This window comes from Coregonus clupeaformis, unplaced genomic scaffold, assembly GCF_020615455.1.
Source record: "Coregonus clupeaformis isolate EN_2021a unplaced genomic scaffold, ASM2061545v1 scaf0162, whole genome shotgun sequence".
NCBI lineage: Eukaryota > Metazoa > Chordata > Actinopteri > Salmoniformes > Salmonidae > Coregonus > Coregonus clupeaformis.
In genome coordinates, this window is record NW_025533617.1 from 355,001 (window position 1) to 367,500 (window position 12,500).

General features: G+C 49.3%; 1 protein-coding gene across 1 annotated transcript in view; it reads left to right on the top strand.

Annotated features, from left to right (window-relative positions):
- LOC121568052 (homeobox protein aristaless-like 4) overlaps positions 1 to 7,642 on the top strand; it is a 34,649-nt gene extending 27,007 nt beyond the window's left edge. Inside the window, exons 3-4 of the mRNA XM_041878616.2 lie at positions 4,701 to 4,829; positions 5,284 to 7,642. Of these exons, the coding sequence (XP_041734550.1) occupies positions 4,701 to 4,829; positions 5,284 to 5,625 (471 nt within the window). The 3' untranslated portion in view covers positions 5,626 to 7,642. The remainder of the gene's footprint in view (positions 1 to 4,700; positions 4,830 to 5,283) is intronic.
- Positions 7,643 to 12,500: the final 4,858 nt, after the last annotated feature.

Sequence of the window (12,500 nt, forward strand, 5' to 3'; positions counted from 1 at the left end):
GCCATGTTTCCTCCAGACGTGACGCTTGGCATTCAGGCCAAAGAGTTCAATCTTGATTTCATCAGACCAGAGAATCTTGTTTCTCATTGTGTGAGAGTCTTTAGGTGCCTTTTGGCAAACTCCAAGTGGGCTGTCATGTGCCTTTTACTGAGGAGTGGCTTCCGTCTGGCCACTCTACCATAAAGGCCTGATTGGTGGAGTGCTGCAGAGATGGTTGTGGTTCTGGAAGGTTCTCCCATCTCCACAGAGGAACTCTGGAGCTCTGTCAGAGTGACCATCGGGTTCTTGGTCACCTCCCTGACCAAGGCCCTTCTCCCCTGATTGATCAGTTTGGCCGGGCGGCCAGCTCTAGGAAGAGTCTTGTTGGTTCCAAACTTCTTCCATTTAAGAATGATGGAGACCACTGTGTTCTTGGGGACCTTCAATGCTGCAGAAATGTTTTGGTACCCTTCCCCAAATCTGTGCCTCAACACAATCCTGTCTCGGAGCTCTACGGACAATTCCTTTGACCTCATGGCTTGGTTTTTGCTCTGACATGCACTGCCAACTGTGGCCAATCAATTGAATTTACCACAGTTGGACTCCAATCAAGTTGTAGAAACATCTCAAGGATGATCAATGGAAACAGGATGCACCTGAGCTCAATTTCGAGTCTCATAGCAAAGGGTCTGAATACTTATGTAAATAATGTATTTCAGTTTTTTTTTTTTTTTTTTTACATTTCTACAAACCTGTTTTCGCTTTGTCATTATGGGGTATTGTGTGTAGATTGCTGAGGATAAAAAAAAAAAATAGAATAAGGCTGTAACGTAACAAACATTTGGAAAAAGTAAATGGGTCTGAATACTTTCCGAAGGCACTGTATACATAGTGAAGTGACTTGTCCTGTTCAGGAGAGCTAACGTCATGGTGCAAGTGTTCTAATGCTACCTAGTGTGCTCTCTGTGCAGCCAGATGCTATGCTGGTTCTGGTCCTGCTAGCTGAGCTGAGAGGGGGTTGCTGCTCTGCTCTGCTGTGATCTGGGAATAGAAGACGAAGATCAGTGATGGGACACCACGTCTGACTTCATAATGTTCCCTCAATGATCTCTCCTCACTACTATTTGGCCCTGTGTCTCTGTTCCCACTGCCGCTCAACAGAAAGCAGCACACACACTGACACACATACACACACACACACATACACACACACACACACACACACACACACACAGTGTAGAGAGCAAAACCCTCAGCGATATATGACCCACAATGTACCCAGAGCCTTAGAGGAGGACGTCATGTGTGTTAGAATGGGTCCCAGTAGAAGATAACAGGAATGTATTAATTGGACTGTGTTTAATTCAGGACAAGTGTGTGTTTTAGATTTTCAAATGTATTTATCTGAGTGTGTAAGGATGGAATTATGTATGTATGTTGTGTGTGTGGGTGTGTGTGTGTGTGTGTGTGTGTGTGTGTGTGTGTGTGTGTGTGTGTGTGTGTGTGTGTGTGTGTGTGTGTGTGTGTGTGTGTGTGTGTGTGTGTGTGTGTGTTTGGGTGTGTGTGTGTGTGTGTGTGTGTGTGTGTGTGTGTGTGTGTGTGTGTGTGTGTGTGTGTGTGTGTGGCTAGTCTGTGTGTAGTTGGTCCACTGCTCCAGTCTGTGAGTCTCCAGAAGGTCAGGGGGGTTAGCTGAGGAAAGCCAAGGGCTTTAGACGTCAGGAAATTAAACATGAAATGAAAACAAGCTCCAGTTTGAACATTCTCCCTTTCCAATATCCCCACTTCCCTTCGCCGAATAAAAAGGGAGGAGAGAGAGGGGAGGAGAGAAAGAGAGAGAGAGAGGGAGACGGGGCGGAAGAAACTTCAGGGAAGAGAGAAAGAAAATAAAAAAAACTCTCTCCTCTCCCCCTCCCCCCTCTCTCCTCTCCCCTCTCTCCCAAACCTTATCCCCCTCTCCCTCTCTCCTCTCCCCTCTTCCCCTCTCCCTTCTCTCCGAAACCCTCTCCCACTCTCCCCTCTCCCACTCTCCCCTCTCCCCTCTCCCCTCTCCCCCTCCCCCAACCCCTCTGCCCTTTGCCCTCTCCCCAACTCCTCTCCCCTCTCTCCCAAACCCTCTCCCCTCTCCCCTCTCCCCTCTCCCTCTCTTCCAAACCCCTCCCCCCCCCCCTCTCCCCCTCTCCCCCTCTCACCCTCTCCCCTCTCCCAAACCCTCTCCCCCTCTCCCCTCTCTCCCAAACCATCACCCCCTCTCCCTCTCCCCCAACCCCTCTCCCCTCTCCCCTCTCCCCTCTCCCCTCTCCCTCTCCCTCTCTCCCAGACCCTCTCCCCCTCTCCCCTCTCCCCCCTCTCCCAAACCCTCTCCCTCTCCCCTCTCCCTCTCTCCCAACCCCTCCCCCCTCTCCCTCTCTCCCAAACCCTCTCCCCTCTCCCTCTCCCCTCTCTCCCAACCCCCTCCCCCCTCTCTCCCAACCCTCCCCCTCTCTCCCAAACCCTTTCCCCCTCTCCCCTCTCACCTCTCCCCTCTCTCCCTCTCTCTCCCAGCTCTCCTCTCTCCTCTCCCCAACCCATCTCCCCCTCTCCCCCTCTTCCCCAACCCCTCTCCCCCTCTCCCCTCAACCCCAACCCCTCTCCCCCTCACCTCTCCCAGAACCCCTCCCCCTCCCCCCTCTCCCTCTCCCCTCTCCTCAACCCCTCTCCCCAATCCATCGCCCCCTCTCCCCCAAGACTCTCTCCACCTCTCCCCTCTCCCCCAACCCCTCTCCCAAGACTCTCTCCCCCCTCTCCCCTCTCCCCCAATATCTCTCTCCCAAACCCTCTCCCCCTCTCCCTCTCACCTTTCCCCTCTCCCCCTCTCTTCCCTCTCCCTTCCGCCTCTCCCCTCTCTCCCAAACCCTCTCCCCCTCTCCCCTCTCTCCCAAACCATCACCCCCCTCTCCCCTCTCCCCCTCTCCCTCTCTCCCAACCCCTCCCCCTCTCCCTCTCTCCCAAACCCTCTCCCCTCTCCCCTCTCCCCTCTCTCCCAACACCTCCCTCCTCTCCCAAACCCCTCCCCCCTCTCTCCCAAACCCTTTCCCCCCTCTCCCCTCTCACCTCTCCCCTCTCCCTATCCCCTCTCCCAGCTCTCCTCTCTCCTCTCCCCAACCCATCTCCCCCTCTCCCCCTCTCCCCCTCTTCCCCAACCCCTCTCCCCCTCTCCCCTCAACCCCAACCCCTCTCCCCCTCACCTCTCCCAGAACCCCTCCCCCCTCTCCCTCTCCCACAACCCCTCTCCCCCAATCCATCGCCCCCCTCTCCCCCAAGACTCTCTCCACCTCTCCCCTCTCCCCCAACCCCCTCTCCCAAGACTCTCTCCCCCTCTCCCCTCTCCCCAATATCTCTCCCCCAACCCCCTCTCCCCCAGGACTTTCTGCCCCAACCCCCTCCCCATCTCCCCTCTCCCCCAACCCCTCTCCCCCTCTCCCTCTCTCCCCTCTCTCCCAAACCATCGCCCCCTCTCCCTCTCCCCTCTCCCCTGTCCCCTCTCTCCCAAACCTCTCCCCCCTCTCCCCCTCTCCCCCTCTCCCCCTCTCCCCTCTCTCCCAAACCATCACCCCCTCTCCCCCTCTCCCCTCTCCCCCTCTACCAAACCCTCTCCCCTCTCGCCTCTCCCCTCGCCCTCTCTCCCCTCCTCCCCCTCCCCCTCTCCCCTCTCTCCCAAACCCTCTCCCCTCACCCCCCTCCCCTCTCTCCTCTCCCCCAACCCCTCTCCCCCTCCCCTCTCTCCGCTCCCCAACCCATCTCCCCTCTCCCCTCTTCCCCAACACCTCTCCCCCCTCTCCCCTCAACCCCAACCCCTCTCCCCTCCCTCCCTCTCCCCTCTCCCACAACCCCTCCCCCTCTCCCCTCTCCCCTCTCCCCTCCCCCAACCCTTCTCCCCCTCTCTCCACTCTGCCCAACCCCTCTCCCCCATCCCCCTCTCCCCCAACCCCTTTCCCCCTCTCCCCTTCTCCCCTCTCCCCAACCCCTCTTCCCTTCTCCCATCTCCCCCAACCCCTCTCCCTATTTCAATACTAACCCACATACTGTACAGTAACACAAAGACCCAGTCCATCTCTTCCAGAATATGTGGCATTGATTTAGTGATTGTTGAATGTACTATATGAGAGGCTTCCTGTTGTGATGACAGCGGAGGTGAGCACACCTCTCTAGTCTACTGTGTGCTGCAGGTCCAGATGTGGATCACGTACAACATTCAACAGAACTTCAAAGACACGTCAACCTATGGCCTTCAAGTGCTGCAGAATTCATAGACGGTCTTTCTTCACCCTCTGTGGTTTAGACAGTCTCATGCCAGGCTACTCTCATTAGCTGACTAGAGTTTCTTTTTCTGGTTAATCATAACAAAGGCAGGTCCATCAAAATATATCCATGTATGACGCATCTCTGTTTGATATATATGGTGGATCTTTGATGAAAAGGTTTTAACTGGAACCAAAACGGGTTCTACTCAGAACCAAAACGTGTTTTACCTGGAACTATATAAGTGTTCTCCTACAGGGACAGCCGAAGAACCTTTTATGATTCTAGGTAGCCCCTGTTTTCTAAGAGTGTTGTTTCTGATGTATCCTCCTCCTCTCCCCCCATGACACCATTATGAACCAGATGAGAGGGAGCCCCATGACACCATTATATGAACCAGATGAATGGTTGTTTGTGATGTATCCTCCTCTTCCTCTCTGCAGGTGTGGTTTCAGAACCGGCGTGCCAAGTGGAGGAAGAGGGAGAGGTTTGGTCAGATGCAGCAGGTCAGGACTCACTTCTCTACTGCCTACGAGCTCCCCCTCCTCACCAGGCCAGAGAACTACACACAGGTACTGAAGGGATGGGATCAGACCTAGTTTCAGAAGGGATTGGGATAGCGCTCATAGCTACACCATGGAAGTAAGGGATAAGATTACTCCAGAGGAGGCTGGTGGGAGGAGCTATAGATGGACGGGCTCAGGGTATAAATGGAACGGTATCGTACATATGGAAACCACATGTTTGATTCCATTCCATTTATTCCATTCCAGCCATTACAATGAGCCCATCCTCCTATAGCTCCTCCCACCAGCCTCCTCTGGAGTAATCTCTTGTGAAGTAAAAAACAGAGATTTTAACTGGAATGTTTGGGTTGTTCTGTGAAGGTGACTGACTAAATCTGCTGTTTCTGCTAGTTAGCCACTTTCGACCCTCCAGAAGAAAATCAAGTTAGTTAGCATTTGTTTCTGTGTTACAATATTTGAGTTCTCCTAACCTCCTGCTCCTGTCTATTCCTCCATGTAGATCCAGAACCCATCGTGGCTGGGTGGGGGCAGCGGCGCCTCTCCTGTACCTGGCTGTGTGGTGCCCTGTGACGGATCTGTCACCTCCTGCATGCCCCCACACCCCCATGGAGGGGTCTCCGACTACCTAGGCGTGCCCAGCCCGGGCGTAGGGGGCCATGAGGGTCACATGGGACAGACACACATGGGAAGCCTCTTTGGGGCTGGGGGAATGGGCGGAGGGGGTGGGGGTCTCAATGGGTACGACCTGACCAGTGTCGACCCAGACAGAAAGTCTTCTAGCATCGCGGCGCTGCGTATGAAGGCTAAGGAACACAGCGCAGCCATCTCCTGGAACACATGATGCTATGGGATTGTTCCTGGGTCTGGCCCCACCCCGGTAGGACACGCCCTAACTCTGCCTCCTCACCCAGACTCTCCTGAACCTGGACAAGGCCATGCCCAGTATTGGGAAGGAGGAGGAGCAGGAGGAGCAGGAGAAGGAAGAGGAGGAGGAGGAGGAGGAGGAGGGCCAGGATGGGACTATGACTATGCCACCTGATAGCACTAATGATACCAAAGAAGGTCAAATGAATGAATGAATGAACTACAACCGAGACGATAGGAAAGACCTTCACAGGAAACAATGACGGTTACAGCGAGTTCAACAACTATGACGTGACTATGACAATCAGCAGGAGACGCTGAGAAAGAAAGGTGAAACGAAGAGGGAGGGGTGATACCTGATCCCTCAGATCTCTGAAGGGGGAACGTGCCATTTTCCCTGTTCCTCTTTATTCCCTATGCCCACCACCCTGTTCCTCTGTATTCCCTATGCCCACCACCCTGTTCCTCTGTATTCCCTATGCCCACCACCCTGTTCCTCTTTATTCCCTATGCCCACCACCCTGTTCCTCTGTATTCCCTATGCCCACCACCCTGTTCCTCTTTATTCCCTATGCCCACCACCCTGTTCCTCTTTATTCCCTATGCCCACCACCCTGTTCCTCTTTATTCCCTATGCCCACCACCCTGTTCCTCTTTATTCCCTATGCCCACCACCCTGTTCCTCTTTATTCCCTATGCCCACCACCCTGTTCCTCTGTATTCCCTATGCCCACCACCCTGTTCCTCTGTATTCCCTATGCCCACCACCCTGTTCCTCTTGTTCTGTTGAATCCCCACCGCCTGAGACAAAGCCACTTCAAACCGGCCTAGTTCCTCTGAGGACATAACAACACAACACATTACAAAAAAAAATGTTTCTAACCATTACAACTCTAATGAGCAAACTCATTGATGAACAAGAGCAACGTCTTTTATGAATCAGCTCCATTCATTACTTTTCTCTTTCCTCTCACAACAACACAATGACCAATTGTCTAAGAGGTATTAATGTTATGGTAATAAGTGAACATCTGAAAAACATCTGTGATGGTTAGGACTGCATGGGATGTGCTGGCAGCTGTGTCCCTGTTTCTAGGTTCCTATAACTATGGACGACACAAGCGACACGGTCCCATGTCAGGGGAGTGGAGGCGGAGGGTAGAAAGTGTACGATTGACAATCATTTCAAGTGAATGTGTAATTTCCTCCCCTCAGGCCACCTCCCTCCCAGCGCTAACCTATCAGGTTACAGGAAACACATTCTCCCCTAGCGACAGGCAGGAATAACACACAAACATTAGACAGTGATTGGGCCTGTCACTGGACAGTGATTGGGCCTGTCACTGGACAGTGATTGGGCCTGCCACTGGACAGTGATTGGGCCTGTCACTGGACAGTGATTGGGCCTGTCACTGGACAGTGATTGGGCCTGCCACTAGACAGTGATTGGGCCTGCCACTAGACAGTGATTGGGCCTGTCACTGGACAGTGATTGGGCCTGCCACTAGACAGTGATTGGGCCTGTCACTGGACAGTGATTGGGCCTGCCACTAGACAGTGATTGGGCCTGCCACTGGACAGTGATTGGGCCTGCCACTAGATAGTGATTGGGCCTGTCACTGGATTTAAATATCTCCTTTCCCTCTCCTCTTGGCTGGATGTCTGAATGGCGCCTCTCCCTCCCCCCCTCTCCTTAAAACTCTGGTTGAGGATTCAGAATATGAAAATGGGACATTTGCATGTTATTCTGAAATGTTAACTGCATTAAATTAAATGTACAGAGTATCAAACCTGATCAGGCCTAACAAAAAAAACAAATGATGATGATAACTGACTTGAAGCTCATGTCTTCTCCTGCCCTGTAGACTGTAGAAGTGTCTGTGTCTCAGTAGTACCTACTGTTCCTCCAAGATGGCGCCCTACTCCTCTAAATCATCTAAATCCTCTATCTCCTCTAACTCCTCTAATTCCTCTAAATCCTCTAACTTCTCTAAATCTTCTAAATCCTCTAAATCTTCTAACTCCTCTAAATCTTCTAAATCCTCTAAATCTTCTAAATCCTCTAAGTCCTCTAACTCCTCTAACTCCTCTAAATCCTCTAAATCTTCTAAATCCTCTAAATCTTCTAACTCCTCTAAATCTTCTAAATCCTCTAAATCTTCTAAATCCTCTAAGTCCTCTAACTCCTCTAAATCTTCTAAATCCTCTAAATCTTCTAAATCTTCTAAATCCTCTAAATCTTCTAAATCCTCTAAGTCCTCTAACTCCTCTAACTCCTCTAAATCCTCTAAATCTTCTAACTCCTCTAAGTCCTCTAACTCCTCTAAATCCTCTAAATCCTCTAACTCCTCTAAATCCTCTAACTCCTCTAACTCCTCTAAATCCTCTAACTCCTCTAACTCTTCTAACTCCTCTAACTCCTCTAAATCCTCTAAATCTTCTAACTCCTCTAAATCTTCTAAATCCTCTAAATCTTCTAAATCCTCTAAGTCCTCTAACTCCTCTAACTCCTCTAAATCTTCTAACTCCTCTAACTCCTCTAACTCCTCTAAATCCTCTAACTCCTCTAACTCCTCTAAATCCTCTAAATCCTCTAACTCCTCTAAATCCTCTAAATCCTCTAACTCCTCTAACTCCTCTAAGTCCTCTAACTCCTCTAAGTCCTCTAACTCCTCTAAGTCCTCTAACTCCTCTAAATCCTCTAACTCCTCTAACTCCTCTAACTCCTCTAAATCCTCTAACTCCTCTAAGTCCTCTAACTCCTCTAAGTCCTCTAACTCCTCTAAGTCCTCTAACTCTTCTAAATCCTCTAACTCCTCTAAGTCCTCTAACTCCTCTAAGTCCTCTAAATCCTCTAAGTCCTCTAACTCTTCTAAATCCTCTAACTCCTCTAACTCCTCTAAGTCCTCTAACTCCTCTAACTCCTCTAACTCCTCTAAGTCCTCTAACTCTTCTAAATCCTCTAACTCCTCTAACTCCTCTAAATCCTCTAAATCCTCTAACTCTTCTAACTCCTCTAACTCCTCTAACTCCTCTAAATCCTCTAACTCCTCTAAGTCCTCTAACTCCTCTAAATCCTCTAACTCCTCTAACTCTAATCCCCATAGTGCCTCTAACTCCTCTAACTCTAATCCCCATAGTGCCTCTAACTCCTCTAACTCTAATCCCCATAGTGCCTCTAACTCCTCTAACTCTAATCCCCATAGTGCCTCTAACTCCTCTAACTCTAATCCCCATAGTGCCTCTAACTCCTCTAACTATAATCCCCATAGTGCCTCTAACTCCTCTAACTCTAATCCCCATAGTGCCTCTAACTCCTCTAACTCTAATCCCCATAGTGCCTCTAACTCCTCTAACTCTAATCCCCATAGTGCCTCTAACTCCTCTAACTCTAATCCCCATAGTGCCTCTAACTCCTCTAACTCTAATCCCCATAGTGCCTCTAACTCCTCTAACTCTAATCCCCATAGTGCCTCTAACTCCTCTAACTCTAATCCCCATAGTGCCTCTAACTCCTCTAACTCTAATCCCCATAGTGCCTCTAACTCCTCTAACTCTAATCCCCATAGTGCCTCTAACTCCTCTAACTCTAATCCCCATAGTGCCTCTAACTCCTCTAACTCTAATCCCCATAGTGCCTCTAACTCCTCTAACTCTAATCCCCATAGTGCCTCTAACTCCTCTAACTCTAATCCTCATAGCTCCTTCTATTTTGATACTACTGATACAGAGCAACAGAGAATCATAGTTATGTTTATTAATATGATCACATTTGTGTGAATGTGTACACATTTAGTAGAGTAATGCTTTTGTATTTGCTAGTTAATTTTTTGGAGAGCATTTGTTCTATGGTGGATCTTTCCCAGAAACCATTAGCCTTGAAAATGTATGTACCATATTTGTTTTGAAGTATTAACCTTGTTCTTTGCCATAATGTGTAAGATATTGTGTGCTCGTTTGATGTTCCGCTGGATTTTCCCTAGCTTCAGAAGCCACACTGATCTTGCGAGCTTAAATAAATATGTTCTTCCATACAGCAAGATCAGTGGCTCGCGAGGATAGGTTGAAATATATTTCTAATTTGCATATAGGCTTTAAAGCTAAAGTGTACGTGTTTTTGTATATTCATTTTGTATTTCTATTGATTTTTGATTGTGCCTTAATTATAATTTTGTATGCCATTGCAATAAGTTAAGACTCTTCCTTTGGGGCAGCAGCTTTTCTGAATAAGTCAACACTGTGCCACTGTTGGTCTTGTCTGAATAAGGCAGCACTGTGCCACTGTTGGTCTTGTCTGAATAAATCAGCATTGTGCCATTGTTTGTCTTGTCTGTCACAGAGATGAATAGCCTACTAAACCCATCATTGAGAACTTTGAGACATTAACTTGATGTGAGACTTTGTGTTTGTACAGAATTAACTCTTTGACTGTTGATTTGACTGATGTTTTTGAAGCGATTCTAAAAATAAATGTGTCTCTGTGGATTGAATGGATGGAAATGGTTGCTTTGCACACACACGCACGCACACGCACGCACGCACACACACGCGCACACGCGCACACACGCACACACGCGCAGAGGGTACCAAAGGTGAGCTGTGCAGCCTCTTAGACTCCTGGCATTCCTGTAGCAGTGGGACAGAGCATTGGAGACAGGAAATAGGGAGATAGAGAGAGGGGAAAGAGAGAGAGCGAGAGTAAGAGATAGACAGAGAGAGAGAGAGAGAGAGAGAGAGAGGGGGAGAGAGAGAGGGAGAGACAGTGAGAGAAAGAGAGATAGAGAGAGAGAAAGAGAGAGAGATGGGTGAGAGAGCGAGCGAGAGAGCGAGAGGGGGAGAGAGAGAGGGGATAAGAGAGAGAAAGAGAGAAAGAGAGAGAGAGAGAGAGCAAGAGAGGGAGAGAGAGGGGGAGAGAGAGAAAGAGAAAGAGAGAGAGAGAGAGAGAGAGAGAGGGAGAGAGAGGGGGAGAGAGAGAAAGAGAAAGAGAGAGAGAGAGAGAGAGAGAGAGAGAGAGAGAGTGGAGAAAGAGGGGGACAACGGCAGATCAGACAGAGTGCTCTTCACATATTATAAACAGTGGGGTCTGAAAGGCTTGACCCCCTAGATAAAGATGAACAAAAATGACTGTATAAAATAAATAATTCAAATACTGAGCTATTTTGTATGCTCAAAAAATTGGGAAATTACATTATTTTATACTAATAATGGCACATTTCCTAAAATGTTTTATGAGTTGGAGAACACATTGGTAGGGAAATTAAACCATTCCTCCATACAGAATCCTTCCAGATCCTTGATATCCTTAATCTGCGCTTATGGACTGTCCTCTTCAATTTCAAGTCCGGAGACTGAGATGGCCATTGCAAAACGTTGATTTTGTGGACAATTTTGTTGTGGATTTTGATTAATGCTTGGGATTATTGTCTTGCTGGAAGATCCACTTGCGGCCAAGTGTCAGCCTCCTGGCAGAGGCAACCAGGTCTTTGTTAAAATATCCTGGTACTGGGTAGTTCATGAAGCCGTTGACCTTTAAAAGGACCCCAGGGCCTCCCGAGTGGTGCAGTGGTCTAAGGCGCTGCATCGCAGTGCTAGCTGTGCCACTAGAGATCCTGGTTCGATTCCAGGCTCTGTCGCAGCCGGCCGCAACCGGGAGACCCATGGGGCGGCGCACAATTGGCCCAGCGCCGTGCAGGGTAGGGGAGGGTTTGGCCGGCAGGGATGTTCTTGTCCCATCGCGCACTAGTGACCCCTGTGGCGGGCCGGGCGCAGTGCACGCTGACTCGGTCACTAGGTGTATATTGTTTCCTCCGACACATTGTTGCGGCTGGCTTCCGGGTTAAGCGGGCACTGTGTCAAGAAGCAGTGTGGCTAGGTTGGGTTGTGTTTCGGAGGACGCACGACTCTCGACCTTCGCCTCTCCCGTGTCCGTACGGGAGTTGCAGCGATGGGACAGGGACTGTAACTACCAATTGGGGAGAAAAAGGGGGTAAAATGCCAAAATAGCCCCATAACATCAAAGATACGCCACCATATTGTACACAGGTGTGTGTGTGTTCAAAGAGCTCTAGTTTCATGTCAAGCAAATGTAAACGCCTGGAGTTTGCTAAATGGCATTGGCACTTGGATTGGAACCAGTGCTTTGATCAGGCCACTTATGGTCAGGCCACACACAACAGAGAGACAGAGAGAGAGAGAAAAAGAGAGAGAAGAGAGAGAGAGAGACAGAGACAGAGAGAGAGAGACGGATAGTGAACTTCACACGACTCCACAATAGATTAACTGTTCTGTGTATCTGACCTCTGACCCCTTACTGCAGGAGAGCTAGCGAGCGGTACTAGTAAAAACATGCTGAGCAGGACTGGACTGGGCACTCTATCAATCAGGTAGGGGGTTCTGTGGAGGGGAGGGGAGTGGGGGGGTAGTAGTGGTAGTAGTAGTAGTAGTGTAAGTAGTAGTAGTAGTAGTGGTAGTATTAGTGTTATTGGTAGAGGTGGTAGTAGTAGTAGTAGTAGTGGTAGTAGTGGTAGTAGTAGTAGTAGTAGTAGTAGTAGTAGTGGTAGTAGTGGTAGTATTAGTGTTATTGGTAGAGGTGGTAGTAGTGGTGGTAGAGGTAGTAGTGGTGGTAGTAGTAGTAGTAGTAGTAGTAGTAGTGGTAGTATTAGTGTTATTGGTAGAGGTGGTAGTAGTAGTAGTAGTAGTAGTGGTAGTAGTGGTAGTAGTAGTAGTAGTAGTGGTAGTAGTGGTAGTAGTAGTGAAAGTGGAAGGGGTAGTGGTAGTGGTAGTAGTAGTGGTAGTAGTGGTAGAGGTGGTAGTAGTGGTAGTAGTAGTAGTAGTAGTGGTAGTATTAGTGTT